This window comes from Zophobas morio, unplaced genomic scaffold (genome assembly GCF_036711695.1).
Source record: "Zophobas morio isolate AGI-343-1 ecotype UQ-CSIRO unplaced genomic scaffold, CSIRO_AGI_Zmor_V1 ptg000029l, whole genome shotgun sequence".
Lineage (NCBI taxonomy): Eukaryota > Metazoa > Arthropoda > Insecta > Coleoptera > Tenebrionidae > Zophobas > Zophobas morio.
The window spans coordinates 1,105,738-1,123,805 of record NW_026972134.1 but is presented as its reverse complement, the minus strand read 5'-3'; the positions used below and the strand labels follow the sequence as shown (position 1 = coordinate 1,123,805).

At 33.3% G+C, this 18,068-nt stretch overlaps 1 protein-coding gene across 1 annotated transcript; it reads right to left on the bottom strand.

Moving 5' to 3' along the window:
- Positions 1–5,575: 5,575 nt before the first annotated feature.
- On the bottom strand, positions 5,576–8,067 carry LOC135137753 (chondroitin proteoglycan-2-like). The gene is made up of 7 exons (XM_064067484.1): positions 7,944–8,067; positions 7,576–7,893; positions 7,177–7,518; positions 6,772–7,113; positions 6,367–6,708; positions 5,938–6,303; positions 5,576–5,888 (listed from the first exon to the last, which is right to left on the bottom strand). Exons 1-7 carry the CDS (start codon positions 7,996–7,998, stop codon positions 5,677–5,679), a joined length of 1,977 nt encoding a protein of 658 aa, XP_063923554.1. The 5' UTR covers positions 7,999–8,067; the 3' UTR covers positions 5,576–5,676.
- Between the last annotated feature and the right edge of the window lie 10,001 nt (positions 8,068–18,068).

Genomic DNA, 18,068 nt, shown 5'->3' with positions numbered 1-18,068 from the left:
TTATCGTACTTTATACATTTAAGATAGGATTTTTTCAGAAAAATTTTGTGGTGGCGTCATCAATTTTTTAGGGGGATGAATAAATACATTTTAAACAAAAATTTACCGTGCTTATGACAACTTTGAAATATCTCCAACATTTTAAAGCATTTGGTTTTGTAGTTCCTAATTAAATCAATCAAATAAATTCACGCATTCATTAATTTTTTTGAGACACACTGTATAAGCAAATCCAAAAACTATGAATAGATTGATAAACCACAAATATACATAAACATTTTAGATATGATTTACAGGGCAAAATTTTGAGCTGACGTCATCAATTTTTTGGCGGGGATAAGCAAATATATTTTGAATAAAAATTTATCATGCTTATTATAAGTTTAAAACATATGCAAGATTTCAAAGTATTCGGTTTTTCAGATTCAAAATTAGATTGTAATATGTTGTTTTACAATTTTGTTTTTTTTTTTACAACAATCTGGACGTTTCGGGTAAAAAGTCAATACGGAGTCGTAAACTACATGTGTAGGATCATGTTATTTCATATAATGTAAAGCCCATTTACTATTTTCAATTTTGAAGTGACGTCATCACATTATTGGTGGGAATGATTAGGCAAATTTTGGTTAGTGTTTTATCATCTACATGATATTCCTAATATAAGTACAAAATGTGACAACAATCGGCCCAGTACTTTCGGAAATTATGTGTCTAATAAAAATCCGGGACGGCAGACGGACAGACAAACGGACAGACAGACGGGATCGGGAAACCTATTTCTTCGTACTCTAGGGGTCATGAAAGGTCGAGAAAACGTAAAAGTAGAGAGTCGGCCGACGAACTCGATTACAATACTTTCTTTGCTTACGTTCGAGAAGTAAAAAAGAAAAGGGCCAAGCCAAGTTCGGCATCGAACCCACGACCGAGTATTGCCGTTTTGTCGACAAAGCCGCTGACCCACTGAGCCACGAGGGGTAATGTAACGTTATTATACCGTGAAATTTTTTTTGTGAAAATTTGAACATTTAGCGAAAAAATTGAAAGCGAATTCGTATACTAGGTATATACAATAGGAGTATATTTTGTACACCATTAAAATCATAAAACACGGTTTATTTGGATGACGTCTTCAAATTGTTGGTGGGGATGATTAGCCAACTTTTGGTTAGTATTTAACCATCTACATGATATTTCTGACATACACACAAAATTTGACAACAACCGGTCCAGCAATTTCGGAGATTACGTGTCTAATAAAAATGGATACAGACACCAGACAGACAGACAGACAGAGGGAAACGCAAGACTACTTTTTTCGTACCGTAGGGGCCATGAAAAGTTGAGAAAACATAAAAGTGGCAATTCGTCCGATCGACTTGATTACTATACTTCCTTAGCTTACGCTAGGGAAGTAAAACATGGGTTTGCGTTGCGACGTCGACGCCATATATGTGTCATATTTGCAATGTACAAAATTAAACTCCCCCTTTTAAGCTTAAAATAATAATAGCATTACAAATTCCAATATTTTTATCCGTTCTCAGGATATTAGCCAGCGAAGTTTTATCTTCAACACCTGCATAAGACTCGCCATCAAATAATTCCACTAAAACAATTTCAAAACAAAATAATCAAAAATTGTGCCATATTACCTAACTTAGTAAATAAAATTGCACTCTCAGTTTTATTATCTGTTATTTATTGAGAAATCTTATTCACCGTTTCGTGAGATAAAATTACTTAACAGTTGTTTTTTGTTCTTTTAACCCATTTTTCACTTGTTATGTAACTAACGTGCTATTCTTCAAATTTCTAATCTACGTAGTCTAGTAGTTTAGAAACGTATGTACATTACATACACCACACATCTGTCAGTGTCAAGTTAAATTCAGAACGGTACATACCCAACTTAGAAAGGTGAACACGTTGAAAATTAGTATCATCAACGACAAGATTTTTTATTCCAAAACCAACCTAGATTCGAAATTTAAAGAATCGCAAACTAATCGAAATCTATTGCAACGGCATCAGTCAACTCTGATATTCTTCGTAAATTTGTATTGCTGGTTTTAAAATGAAAATAAAACAACATCAAACGACAACAAAAAAATATCATCATGACAAGTACTGCAGAAGAGAAGCTGACCAAGAATTGTATTTAGCAAGACAATGCAACAAAAATATCTAATGTCAAAAATGACATTCCGCACTGACATTTGTACATAGACTGTTGCAAAAGAAGCAAGACGTATTAAAAATTTTGAAAAAAAAGTACTTTCGTGCTAAAATGTTTCAAAAAAATAAGACTGAATTTAACAGCAACATTCTCGTGAAATTTTGGTCGAATAAGCTTTACTCTAAATTTGCTAAATTTTCTAAAGTATAGCGTACACTTTCAGTTTTTTGTCGAAATATAAATATAAAGAATTATTGCCGTATCAATAATTTACAGGCTGCGTGGGATTCGTCAGTTTCAGTTAAATGATACCATTAAAAACGTTTAAACTGAAAGGCTAGGCAACTAATTGAAAAGCTCCAGCTCCAGCTCCGTAACTCCAGTTACGATTACCATTAGTCTCATAGTCATGAGTAGAGCACATTTCAGAGGTCCAGTATGCCAAAGATTGTTTTTCCAAGCGATTTCGGTATTGACTCACTGGGTTACACTTTTGTTGCAAACGTTTAGGTAATGTATGAAATATTATTCATTTTATACTTTGCCTAGGTATCCTATACAATACCGAATGCGCAGCCGGTAATGTGTGTAAAAGATGAGAGTAGGTGCTTAAAACTTCTGGAAAAAATTTCCCCCTGTGCCATTGGGTACCACTGTAAGAAATCCCCGTTCCGGAAGTGGACAGAGATCGCGGTGATGCTCGCAATGTATTCTACTAGTTGTAGTTTTACAAAAAACGGATGACGAACTTTATGTCTAATACTTATTATTTTTTTGTGTAGGATCTAGTAACCGAAGAATAAATAAATATTTTTTGTGCAATAATTCTTAATTCTACTGCAAAAAAATACGTACCTTTTTGTAAAGATTGTATTATTTTACACACTGCCGATGGACCACCAGTCAATCCCTAGGAATTGTCTACATTACCTAGGCAAAGTATGTAATGGACAATCATATTCGTAATATTTCATACATTGCCTGGACGCCCCCGGTTTTCTACACATTGCCTAGGTATTGTATAGAATACCTGAATTATACAGATTGCCGGTAACATATATAATTAACATATGTATATTGATATATTCTATGGTCACAGCATCTATACGAGGTAAGTTTGTTAGTTTCAATAACTGAACTTTCTGGTCCTGAAAGGGGTACATTTGTTCTCTGAGTATCCTCCAAATACTCTCCGATACATCACTAGACAGTGATACGTGCTAGTGCCCGGTCGAGCTTCGACACTCTTCAAAACAGCCTCTTCAATATTAGCAATTCTATTACTACGTAACTTACCCCGATCCTGAGGTGCAGGTTTACAAGATCCGTACTCTCGAAAATGCTGCAACGTTCTTAAAACTGCGCACATTTGGCAGACGACGATTTGGGAGGTTTTCTGAAAAAATTCGTTGGGCGCGAGTGCCGTTTACCCGAACTTCACCGTACGTTAAAATGATATCGGTGCATTCCAGATTTGAAAACAAAGCCATTTCAACACATTTCTTCTATAAATTAGAAATCTGTGCCAAACAAACTTTAAAGAGACAACGTTTAATAAAAACATTGACATAAAAATGATTGTCAGTGTCAAAACGGTTGCTAGGGTACCTTCTTCATTGTTGTAGTGTTGTTATTATTTGAGTTATTATTTAAGGTGAACATAGACGGCTCGTGAATATATGGGTGGGAAAATTCGAAATTCGACTTTAGTTTTCGAAAAAATGCTAGATAAAAAAGTTGTTCCGTTTCACGAGTTTTGTTACTGGTTAAAATTAATGTACTTATTTCTGAGACACCCTGTATAATAATTTTTATTCATTTTGACAGCTCATTTCGAAAGTAGCACCTTATCACGTTTTAGACTTTTGAATTCCCATTTTTATAACTTTTTGATAGCTAATAATGCCTGGCTCGCGTTTTTGTTTAATATTTCTTCGTATTTCATACACATATTTAAATTATTCTCTCTCAAAGAAACCTTACGATCGAAAGTCACGATAAAAGGGAAACAAAAAGATTGCAAGAAGTATAAACGATTTAGATAAATTTCTGAATTATTCCCACCTATAAGTCAATAACCTAGAAATGTGTTTGACACGATTCTGATAAAATTTTATTTGATTTTATCTGACCATGACGCGAACAACGTTTTTATTATGAATGAGATAACAATAATAAGTGTGACAACAACTGTGTATACTATTTGGTAATATTCTATAATTTACAGTTAATCTCCTTTTGAATTATTTTGGCACCAATATTTGTTGTATTGCAGTTATCTAAAGTTATTTAGATTTTGGTAAGCGAAGGAAACATCTTAAGTTGTCACTTCAAATTTCAGACGTCTATTATTGCAATGAATTCAGTTATTACGAAAAAAATACAGGTAAAACAGACTTATCGGAGATCACTGTCGCACTTCGAAATGCGTTCGTATTGTGAGAGTCGCTCACAAACTATTTTTTTTTATGCATATTTACTTTGACTTGCAATCTCACTTTTAATTATATCATACTTGCTATGCTTACGCATCGTAAACCTCGGAAGCACGAATCAAACTCGGAGAAACCAGGTAAAAACGATACTCTTTCCCAATTGAGGGTAGGCCCGACTATGGCTTTACAGGCTGATTTTGTAATTATTTTTCGCAAGCGCCTTCTCAAGTGGACACGTACCTTTAGTCTGCCACCACAAGATATATAGTACGTCGTCCTCAGAGCATGATCAATCGAAAAAATCCAATTTTCTAGATAAATTAAAATGCGTTTTTTTGTTAAAGGTCCACCAACTCGTTTGTAAAAATATAAGCGACAACATGACAAAGGATTTTTGTAGGGTGAAGAAAAAAAATAAGTTTAGATTTATAATTTGAAAACTGAAGCATCAAAAATTCATAAAAAAGTTTGTTTGAACGCGATTTAGTTTTTCCGACAATGGAATTGTGTAATTAACAAAAAAGATCTTTCAATAGATGAATTCAATGTGAGAGGAGCACAGAAAAAGTCAAAAGTCATTTTGTTCACTTTAAAGCACTTAGTTTAAAAGAAAAACTTTACAGGCTGGCTTCACTCCAGATTTTTAAATTTCGCGTACTTTAGCGGCTGATCATCGGCATTTTGACCTTTATTTTGTTGTTTAATACTAACACTGAGGTACTTATAACATGTACTTTCTGGTATTTATGTTTTTGTCATGAAAAAATAAGAGAAAGTGAATAAGTGCTGCAAATACAAAAACAAACTAATAATAACTTAATAAGTGAAAGAGGTGAAGTTTAACAGAAAGAGAAATTGCTGGGAACATTTTCAAGTTCCATGTTTTCAACATCTTGATCGATGTCCCTATCTAAGACTGAGAAATCAGGGCCTGATTTAAAAATTTGAAATCAGAAATAAATTAGTTGCTGAGGTAATTTATATTTATACAGAAATTACAATAAATACTTAGTTAAATAAATTTACGTTTTCCTGTTGTTTATTTATATACATTATAACTTCTTAGTCAGTACTCTCATTGCTTTCTCCTCCATTACCAGTACAGCCAGCTTGTTCTGGCCAGTCACAAACATTCAGTGTGGGGTTAAAATGTAAATTGGCAGGACAATCAAACAAATATGGTACTCCATTAGAACATTGCCAAAATTTGGTGCAATCTTCGTGCGGAATATAAACAGAGTCTTTACCGTCTTTCGCAGGACATTTTGGATCACCTGAAGTTAATTTATTATGCAAAAAAATGTATAATTCAAATATATTTACCGTCAGTCTCTCCGCTATTGCTACCACTGCTGCTACTGCTACTGCTATCATCATCATCATCATCATCGCCACTTGTGTTGCTATTGTCGCCTCCGCTAGTATTGTCATTGTTACTACTGTCGTTTTCATCGCTGTCACTGCTGCTACTGCCGCTGTCACTACTGCTACTGCCGCTTTCACCGCTGCCGCTACCACTACATCCAGCTTGATCTGGCCAATCGCAAACGTTCAATTTTGGATTGAAATGTAGACCGGCAGGGCAATTTTGTAGAATAGGAACACCATTGGAACATTGCCAGAATTTAGTACAGTCTTTGTCAGGTATGTAAACAGAATCTTCACCATCTTGAGCAGGGCATTGGCCACCTAATCATAACAGTAAATATATTACATAAAGAATTTATCGTGTTATAATATTATGTAATTCACCTCCACTTTCTCCACTGTTTTCTTGACTACTGCTGTCACTACCACTGCTACTGCTATCGTCGTCACCATCACCGCTGTCACCACCATCACCGCTGTCACCACTTGTGTTACCACTTTCACTGCTTCCACTGCTGCCACTACTGCTATTCTCTTCACTGTTACTGTTTCCCTTACATCCGGCTTGATCGGGCCAGTCGCAAACATTCAGTTTTGGATTGAAATGTAGACCGGCAGGGCAATTTTGTAGAATAGGAACACCATTGGAACATTGCCAGAATTTAGTACAGTCTTTGTGAGGTATGTAAACAGAATCTTCACCATCTTGAGCAGGGCATTGGCCACCTAATCGTAACAGTAAATATATTGCATAAAGAATTTATCGTATTATAATATTATGTAATTCACCTCCATTTTCTCCACTGTTTTCTTGACTACTGCTGTCACTGCCACTGCTACTGCTATCGTCGTCACCATCACCGCTGTCACCACCATCACCGCTGTCACCACTTGTGTTACCACTTTCACTGCTTCCACTGCTGCCACTACTGCTATTCTCTTCACTGTTACTGTTTCCCTTACATCCGGCTTGATCGGGCCAGTCGCAAACATTCAGTTTTGGATTGAAATGTAGGCCGGCAGGGCAATTTTGTAGAATAGGAACACCATTGGAACATTGCCAGAATTTAGTACAGTCTTTGTGAGGTATGTAAACAGAATCTTCACCATCTTGAGCAGGGCATTGGCCACCTAATCGTAACAGTAAATATATTGCATAAAGAATTTATCGTATTATAATATTATGTAATTCACCTCCATTTTCTCCACTGTTTTCTTGACTACTGCTGTCACTGCCACTGCTACTGCTATCGTCGTCACCATCACCGCTGTCACCACCATCACCGCTGTCACCACTTGTGTTACCACTTTCACTGCTTCCACTGCTGCCACTACTGCTGTTCTCTTCACTGTTACTGCTTCCCTTACATCCGGCTTGATCGGGCCAGTCGCAAACATTCAGTTTTGGATTGAAATGTAAACCGGCAGGGCAATTTTGCAGAATAGGAACACCATTGGAACATTGCCAGAATTTAGTACAGTCTTTATCGGGTATGTAAACAGAATCTTCACCATCTTGAGCAGGACATTGGGAACCTGAAATGCAATTATATGTTAAGTTGGAGCATTACAAATTATTCCTCAAAATTATACTGTCTGTTTCACCACTGCCGCTACCACTGCTGTTGCTACTTTCGTCGTCTGTTTGACTGCTATCTTCTTGGCTTTCCTTTGTATCTTCTTCACTACTGCTGCTGCTACTGCTACCACTGCTCTCACCACTACCTCCACCACTACCCTTACATCCAGCTTGATCAGGCCAGTCACAAACGTTCAATGTCGGATTGAAATGTAAATTAGCAGAACAATTGAAAAGATATGGAGTGCCGTTGGAACATTCCCAGAATTTAGTGCAGTCTTCATGAGGAATATAGACAGGATCTTTTCCATCAGTTTTGGGGCATGTAGGATCTACCATTTACGAAATGAGAATATAAAATATGAAATTTCTTTGTACTTACCCCCACTCGCTTGGATTGCAGTTAGCGCCACAAACGTGAAAATAAATAATAACATTATTACTTTTTAGTCGTTCTGATGTTGGTTATAACGAGAGAACAACCCACAACTGACGAAAGACTGCCCTACGAGTGATGTTTTATAGTAAAAACGATGACATAAAAATCCTTTTGATGAATTAGTCAATCTGTCTTAGATCCATTTTGAAACAGTTAATTGATGGCTTTTATTAAGTTTATAAATCAAGTCTAATCGAAAATGAATAATCGGTCGTGTAGTGACGCAAATTGTAGAGTGCATATTTTTAATTAATTCTTTGTAGAATTAACTAATACAGGGTGTTAATAAATGATTTACATTTACATGACCGTGAAAACGACTTAACCAAAAATTTGCCTCTTTCGAAAAATACAATTTGTTGTGGATAGAATTTGAGTATTGCCATTCTCCGTCAATCTCTTCGCCAGGTCAAAAATAGATTCCGATTATTAATTCATCTTCTTTTGGAGTCCACATTTTTCCCTATCCTTTGCGATTTAAAGAAATAAACGTTAAAATCTGAATTAAAATTTGATAACTAACTGACAGATTAATTAATTCAGCAAAAAGTTCAAATGACGCGGAATATTAATAAATTATTTTATAGCCCACTAGATGTAAAATTATATATTAACACCCTGTATAAAAATAATAATATGAGAATAAAATATATACTTTAATAACAATCATTGTTTTATACAAAAACTAAAAAAAAACGAAAATCAGTTGGAACTAATCCTTCAAGAATTTACTGAATATTGTAGCCGCATTAAAAATAAAATGAAACACTAGTAGATAAAGTTCTTTTTAAATTGGGCAAGTATACACTGACCTGCAAAAAAAAAACGGCCACCACGAAATATTTTGCAAAACCGCTGTAAAAATTATATTTTAACTAGTGACTGTATTTATTTGTCGCTTTTTTTATTTAATTTGTACATCCTGTGTGCTCAGTCAATAGACCCAATTCTGAATCAAACCCGTTAAAATTTAAAGGTTGTTAAAAAATAAACAGCCAATCAGATTTACGAATTTAACTCGTTACTATGGAAATTTGCAATTTAACACCCTTTAAATTTAACAACTTTGATTCAGAATTGTCCCTTATGTGTCTTTAAATAAAATTAATTATTAATAAATTAATAATTTTTAAAGCGATTTTGCCAAATATTGCAAGGTGGCCGGGTTCTTTTGCCGGTCAGTTTATAATAATTACAAGTAGTCCAGAAAACTTCGCCTATTTTTAGAAACTCAAAAAAAAGGCAAATAATGAAAGAAAGCAAATGTCTCTGTAAAACAGACCTTGGTGATGAGAGTTTTAACCACACTTAAAACAAATAGTTTTGATGATCTACACTATTAAGTCACAATAAACTGAACGTAAATAATCTTCCTTTATTGTAGTTTTTACATCTAAAAATAATTCAGTAAATTTTTATAAACAAAGTTAATTCACCAAGTATATCCCCGCAATAACAAGCATAGAACGATAAACCAATGAAAGAAACTGGCGTAGGAGTTGCCGCAAGTACAACAAAAAAAAAAGAAACTCGTCTTTTTACAAACATCACAGTCAATAGTGCCAAATAAATTTGAAATGTGAATAAGTTAACTTTTCGTATTAAAAAAAAAGGTATGGATTTATTCTGCCACTGTTGCTTGCATACTTTATTATTAAATAATACTCATAAAATAAATATGAAAAAATGAATTACTTGCATTTACTAGGAATTATTTAAAATAAAAGTTAAGCAATCATAATGCGTCATGCTAATACCGGTCCAAAATAACAAAAGGTTTAAACCAAAAATAGAACTTTTTCTTTGTAGTTAATACTTGAATAAAAATTACACGTGCTTTACTTTACAGTTTTATCACTGGGATTACTCCATTATAATAAGATTACAGACTTTGATTTATGGTAAAATAAATCACTCTTTCTATTGAATTTATACAAAGAAATGGGATTTAAGGGATTATAAGTAAACCTTTCTCAAATGCCTTTGTTTATTTTGATAATTTTTAGAATTCTGAGATTACAAACCTGGAAACTCATTTAAAAAAATAAATATATAAGCTCACTCAACGGAAAATATCCGCTAATCTTTAAAATAAAATTCTGAATGTATGAATTACTAAAAAAAAATTTGAGGACGTAATATAATGTCACAGTTATATTTGAATACAGATTAAGGTACTAAAATTCTGCATATACCATATTATTGTTTTTAACTTAAACAGAATGGACTTTTTGAATTATTTTTTTGTTATTTTGTGACTGTTGCCACCGTAGATCATATAATAAATAGATACCAATACTCAAACTGAAAGCTGTGACTAGACATGAAGCTATCTGTTGTCGTTTTCTACGTCAAGAGGAGTAGTATAATGCTATCCTTGTGTGATCACCACATCTTCATCTTTGTTATATGCATTTCATCTGTATATGTCTATTTCACTTCCATCCTTGTACCGCACCAGCGCAACAAATCGCTTTTGACAGATGTTTCTTCTAACCTCTCTTTCGAGTTGTTGTACAAAAAACAATTTTAGAATTGAGAACAAAGATCCTATTTTAAGTGATGTAATCATAAAGGATCACAATTGCTGCCCAATAATTTACTATTCCTTTCGTTATCTACTGTGAATTATTTATAAAATCAAGCTGTCAACATCTTTCGTACGAAGTTAGCTCAGACATACTTCCTAAAATTTAGGCGCGCAAAATTCAAATAGTGATCAGGCAAGGATAGCTTCATTGTAATCCCTCCATGCACGAGAGAGATGTGTGACAGGAGGATGTCGTCACAGGCTCTGCTAGGGAAAGAACACGGCATGGTGGTATCTATTTATTATATGATCTAAGGTTGCCACACCTACACGTTATAAGGCAGTTTTCAACATCCAACACAGATACAAGACTTTATTTCCGTAAACAGTTATATTTTGCACACAAATTTAGCACAATCTGAATAACTGTTTCATTTTTACTTCCCCTGCCTAATTTCCTCCCGTTTTTCTTTATCTCATCTATGGTTTGACTATCGTCTGTTGGTTGGCTATTTTAGTAATATGATAATTTCCGAAACTACTGGACTAATTATTGTTATATGTTTTCCGAATGCCGTGTACACGGTAAAACATTAAAACTAAATTTATCCAACAATTCGATGGCGTGATCTACCATAATTACAATATAAACTTTAAGAAATAACGTACCTGTGATTTATAAATCTCTGTTACTTTTTATTTTGGACCTCCAGATTTTTGAGAAAAAAAATCAAAATTCTTTAATAGCGTTTTACGATTTAACTTAGAAACTTCATCCTAAATGCTTTGAAATCTTGCACATATATATTTTAAGGGTATCGTAAGCATAGTAAATCACTAATCCTAATTTATTTGTTCAAAATTTTGTTAGATAAATCCTATTTAAAAAATACAAAATATTATGAGTCAAGTAGTGCATTCATAATTTCTAGAATTGCTTGCATAAAACACAAAATATTTTATTGTCAAAAACGTCTTACTTCCATTTAAACCTTTTATCCAGACATATTTATTTAATGCTTGGAAAAATTCCACTGGATCGTTGTCGCAAATTATAAATATAATAATCTCTATGTACAAAATTAGTCAAACCTTGTACAGTTAACAGAAAATTTATAAAATTTGATTTTGCAATATTTGTTTTGTAATAACCTCTATAAAGTAAACTGTATCTATAAAGATTTTTACCTGCGGGGGCGCAAATTACAAGGGAATAATAGAAAATATATTTAAACCAGATAATCAACGGGAAAAATGTATTTTCAGTAATTACATATTTAACTTCGGGTGTTTATGTTGATACTTCGACTATAATAATCACGTTCGCATTACAAGCATCAGTGGTCGCATAAAAGAAAATGAAATTTGATTAATTTTCTATCCTTATTGACGACAGGACTGGTTAATTAGTTAAGCTACAAGGCAGCAAAAGCTTATATTATTTTGGGTTAGATGCTGTTATTGTAATAATAAATAATCATTTGATGTATGACATTCGATAAAATCTAATAAACCCTTTTTGATTTGATTAAAAAAAACGGGCAAAAGTTGTTTCGACAGAACTTCCCTCGCACTTAAAGTACAATGAACCATATCCAGCATTTTCGAGTTAAGTCTTTTCTTTTGCACAATTTTGTGATGACGTTATTAACATTTTTGCAAGAACACGTATAACAACGTGGATTGGTGCAGTGTAACACTAAAAATAGCAGTATTGTATTCCAAAAATTTTCCGAAAAAATGGAGTAGGCCATTCCTGATTTAATCAATAAAATAAATTCCCTCATTGACTGTTTAAGTAAATCTAAAAAATTGGTCTAAAGAGTTTAGACAGTACTTCCCTCGCTGTCGGAAACGTGACGACTGCATGTCTATTATGTTTTCTTTTCGCAGTAGATTTCATTATTTTTTTTGAGTCACCCGGTATATGCAAATTCAAAAAATATGAATGGAATGATAAATTACAAGTACAGACTCATCATATTTTGTATATTCTAGATAGGATTTATTTGGCAAACTTTTGAGCTGAAGTCATCAGTTTTTTGTAGAAGATAACCAAATATATTTTGACTAAAAATTTATTATGCTCTTTATAACCTTAAAACATTTGCAAGATTTCAAAACATTCGGTTCTGCAGTTCCTGATTAAATCAATAAAATACATTTACTCATTCATTAATTTTTTGGGTCACCCTGTATATGCAAATCCAAAAACTATGAATGGAATGATAAATCACAAGAAAAGACTCATCATATTTTGTACATTTTAGATAGAATTTATTTAGCAAAATTTTGTGGTGAGGTCATAAATTTTTTAGGGGGGATGAGTAAATACATTTTGATCAAAAACTTACCATGCTTATGATAACTTTAAAACACCTTCAAGATTTCAAAACATTCGGTTTTGTAGTTCCTGAGTAAATAAATAAAATAAATTTACACATTCATGAATTTTTTTGGTCAAATCCAAAAAAATATAAATGAGCTGATAAATCACAACTACAGACTCATCGTATTTTATACATTTAAGATAGGATTTATTCCACAAAATTTTGAGGTGACGTCATCAATTTTTTGGAGGGGCTAAGTAAATATATTTTGATTAAAAATTTATCATGCTTATCATAACTGTAAACCATCTGCAAGATTTCAAAGCATTCGGTTTTGCAGATTTAAAATTAAATTGCAAAATGTTGTTTCATAATTTTGATTTTTTTTCCAAAAATCTGGATGCTTCGGGTAAAAACTCGATTCGAAGTCATAAACTACCTGTGTAGGACTATGTTACTTTATACAATTTAAAACCCATTTACTATGTACAATTTTGAAGTGACGTCATCGCATTAGTGGTGGGGATGATTAGACAAATTTTGGTTAGCGATTTACCATTTACATGATATTCCTAACATATGTAAATACAAAATTTCACAACAATCGGTCGAGTACTTTCGGAGATTATCTGTCTAATAAGAATTCGGGACGGCACACAAACGGACAGACGGACGGACGGACGGGCGGACAGACGGACAGACAGACGGAAACGGGAGACCTATTTCTTTTTCCTCTAGGGGTCATGAAAGGTCGAGAAAACGTAAAAGTAGAGAGTCGGCCGACGGACTCGATTACAACACTTCCTTTGCTTAAGCTCAGAAAGTAAAAATTGATCCAAGGTTACTTCGACAGAAATACAGTCCAAGAAATTCCGCTTCTTTGAAAAAAAAAAATCTTTTTATGTCTTATATGTGATCAGAAAGTGTATATTTATTTATTACATACATACATAAGGACATGAAGAAAAATATAATCCATCGTAAAAAGTGGCATTAAAACCAATATATAGCTTGTATGCGTGTGGATACTTACATAGATGTAAATTTAACCTGTGAGTTAAAAATTTCGTACTGGGGCAAATAATTGACAAAATTTTCGTTGAGGGAGCATTTATAAAAATATTAATCCAGTGATAAATCAAGTATAGATTCGTCGTATGTTGCACATTTAAGTTAGGATTTATTTAGCAATATTCTGAGGGGCCGTTATCAATTTTGTAGGGAAATGAGCAAATACATGTTGATCAAAAATTTACCATGCTTGTCATAACTTTAAAACATCCCCAAGATTTCAAAGCATTCGGTTTTTTTTTCCTGATTAAATCGACAAAATAAATTCACGCATTCTTTAATTTTTTTTTTGAGTCACTCTGTATAAGCAAATAAAAAAATATGAATGGAATGATAAATCACAAGTATAGACTCATCGTATTTTGCACATTTTCAAAAGAATTTATTCGGCAAAATTTTTAGCTGACGTAATCAGTTTTTTGGTGAGGATAAGCACATATATTTTAATTAAAAATTTATTATGCTTATCATATCTTTAAAACGTCTGCAAGATTTGAAACCAATCGGTTTTGCAGATTCAAAATTAAATTGCAAAATGTTGTTTTATAATTTTGAATTTTACTTCCCGAGCGTAAGCGAAGGAAGTATTGTAATAAGTCCGTCGGGCGACTTTCTATTTTTACGTTTTCTCAACCTTTCATGACCCCTAGAAAACGAAGAAATGGGTCTCCCGTTTCCATTTGTCTGTCTGTCTATCTGTCTGTCTATCTGTCCATCTGTCTATCGTCCCGATTTTTATTAGACATCTAATATACGTAAGTACTGGGCCGATTGTTGTCAAAATTTGTATTTATATTAGGAATATCATGTAGATGGTAAAAACTCAACCAAAATTTGTCTAATCATCCCTACCAATAATGTGATGACGTCACTTCAAAATTGTACATAGTAAGTGGGTTTTAAATTGTATAAAATAACATAGTACTACATGTGGTTTATTCAAAACGTGCAACCTTTTGCCACCTACATGATATTTCTAATATTTATATATGTCGTAGTCGACCAGTGAAATCCGTCACTTCACGAAAATTCCAGGCAGTTCGTGAAGTGCCGTCGTCTAATATAACTAGGATCATTAATAAATCAATTGACGCCGTCTTTACCTTTACATGAAGAGCCGGCATTTTAGTGTATAAGGCAATGAAATATTGGGTGGTATGAAATAAAACTGAGTAAATGCTCATACTCGAAATACGAAGTGTCTATTTGAGTATCAACTCAAAATAGGTGATATGAATAAACCTGACTGGAGGCTCATACTCGAAGTACAAAGTACATATTTGAATATTTGCTATTAGATACCTGAGCATCTACTTTAACTATGTACTTACTCGCAAACATAGTACCTCCTCAGAAACAAATTGAGCATCTACGTGTTTTGTGAGTATTTACTCTAAAAATGAACAGCCGGGTGGCAAACAACTGAGTTGCTTGTGAAGCAGCTTAGAAACCGAGTAAAATCGTTGTGAAAGTGAATTTTAACAAAACATGGTAGTGACTAAATATGTGTTTAAATACATAGTCACTGCCATTGTAAAAGTTGGAGATGACGTCATATCATTATTGGCGGAGATGATCAGACAAATTTCGGTTAGCGTTTTACTATATACATGATATCCCTAATATGCATACAAAATTTTATAACAATCCGTCCAATAGTTTAAAAGATTATCTGTCTAATAAAAATCTGTGGTGCACGGACCAACTTGATTAAACCAGGTTTCAAATAACTGGCGTCAGAGTGGTTCCAATGACAACTGTGTTTCGAAAAATAACAGCCAGTTATATCATACTGCTTAAGATTTATAAAAATTGTAAGCAACAAAGTAAGACTAAAGGGGTTTAATCCGTAGATGAATTAAACGAAGCTAACAGTAATCTTTCAATATATATTCAATTCCACTGACAGTAGCAGGGTATGGGTGACTAAATTCCGAAAAACAAGCTCTACAAGAATTTCTAAAAAAATATACTGACTGGCAAAAAACCGGCCACCCTGAAATATTTCCCAAAATCGCTTTAAAAATTGTTAATTTAACTAGTGATTGTTATTTTGTTTAAAGAACCATTCGTTGTTGACATAGGATGTACAAGTTAGCAAAAAAAAGGCAAATAAATACAACCACTACCTAATTATAATATCATTTTTAAAGTGGTTTGTCGAAATATTTCACGCTGGCCGGTTTTTTTGCCGGTCAATGTATATAGTGTATTGCGTGTCATTAAAAAATAAGTGGTATGTGGTAGAAAAATAAAAAAAATATAGCGTGTCAAAACGAATTTATAAGGTGTCATTTATCTTCTTAAGCGGTTACAGATATTGCTTATCTACATTTATTTTAATGTATGAGGTTATCACTTATCACAAAGAAGAATTCCCAAAATCATTTCTTTTTAATTTTTCAAAGAAGTGGCATTTGTTGGACTGTACTGCAGAGGCGAGGGAAGTCCTGTCGAAATTCAACCAATTTTTACTTCCCGAGCGTAAGCAAAGGAAGTATTGTAATCGAGTCCGTCGGCCGACTCTCTACTTTTACGTTTTCTCGATCTTTCATGACCCCTAGAAGACGAAGAAATAGGTCTCCCATTTCCGTCTGTCTGTCCGTCTGTCCGTCTGTCCATCTGTCCGTCTGTCCGTCTGTCCGTCTGTCCGTCTGTCCGTCTGTCCGTCTGTCTGCCGTCCCGGATTTTTATTAGACAGATAATCTCCGAAAGTACTGGACCGATTGTTGTGAAATTTTGTACTTATATTAGGAATATCATGTAGATGGTAAAACGCTAACCAAAATTTGTCTAATCATCCCCACCACTAATGCGATGACGTCACTTCAAAATTGTACATAGTAAATGGGTCTTAAATTGTATAAAATAACATAGTTCTACACATGTAGTTTACGACTCCGAATTCAGTTTTTACCCGAAACGTCCAGATTTTTGGAAAAAAAAAATCAAAATTATAAAACAACATTTTGCAATTTCATTTTGAATCTGCTAACCCGAATGTTTTGAAATGTTGCAGATGTTTTAAGACTATAAAGAGCATCATAAATCTTTAGTCAAAATATATTTGGTTATCCCCTCCAAAAACTTGATGACGTCACTCCAAAATTTTACTGAATAAATCCAATCTAAAATGTACAAAATATGATGAGTCTGTACTTGTGATTTATCATTCCAATCATATTTTTTGGATTTGCATATATAGTGACTCAAAAAAATTAATGAATGCGTCAATTTATTTTATTGATTTAATCAGGAATTACAGAACCGAATGCTGTGAAATCTTGGAGATATTTTAAAGTTATCATAAGCATGGTAAATTTTTTATCAAAATTTATTTGCTCGTCCCCCCCTAAAAAAATTGATGACGTCACCCTAAAATTTGGTAAATAAATCCTATCTAAAATGTGAAAAATATGATGAGTCTGTACTTGTGATTTATCATTCCATTCATATTTTTTCGATTTGCATATACAGGGTGACTGAAAAAAATTAATGAATGCATGAATTTATTTTATTGGTTTAATCAGGATTTACAGAACCGAATGCTTTGAAATCTTGGAGATGTTTTAAAGTTATTATAAGCATGGTAAATTTTTTATAAAAATGTATTTGCTCATCCCCCCTAAAAAATTGATGACGTCACCCCAAAATTTTGCTGAATAAATCCTATCTAAAATGTACAAAATATGATGAGTCTGTACTTGTGATTTATCATTCCATTCATATTTTTTAGATTTTCTTAAGAGGTGGCTCAAAAAAATTAATGAAGTCAATTTATTTTATTGATTAAATTAAAGGCAACACTTATTATTAGTATTACATTGGATCAACCCAATTCGGTAGACACAAAATTTTTTAAAGTAAAAACTCGGTTGAAACATAAGGGTAGCACGCTTATTTACATCGACTTTAACATACAGACGTGCATTTGTTTTGTGCGCTGTCTAGGTTCCGCGAATGTGGAATAGACATGTTTGTAATCAACCAATTGTGAATTCCACCGTCAAAAATTAAAATAAAACCCAATGTTTTATATAATAAGCGGAAGTCGAAGCAATAAAACCGATGGTCGTTTTGTTTACAGTTTCTCTGTTTGATTCTCACGTATGCTGTTACGCTTGTCATCTTAAATTA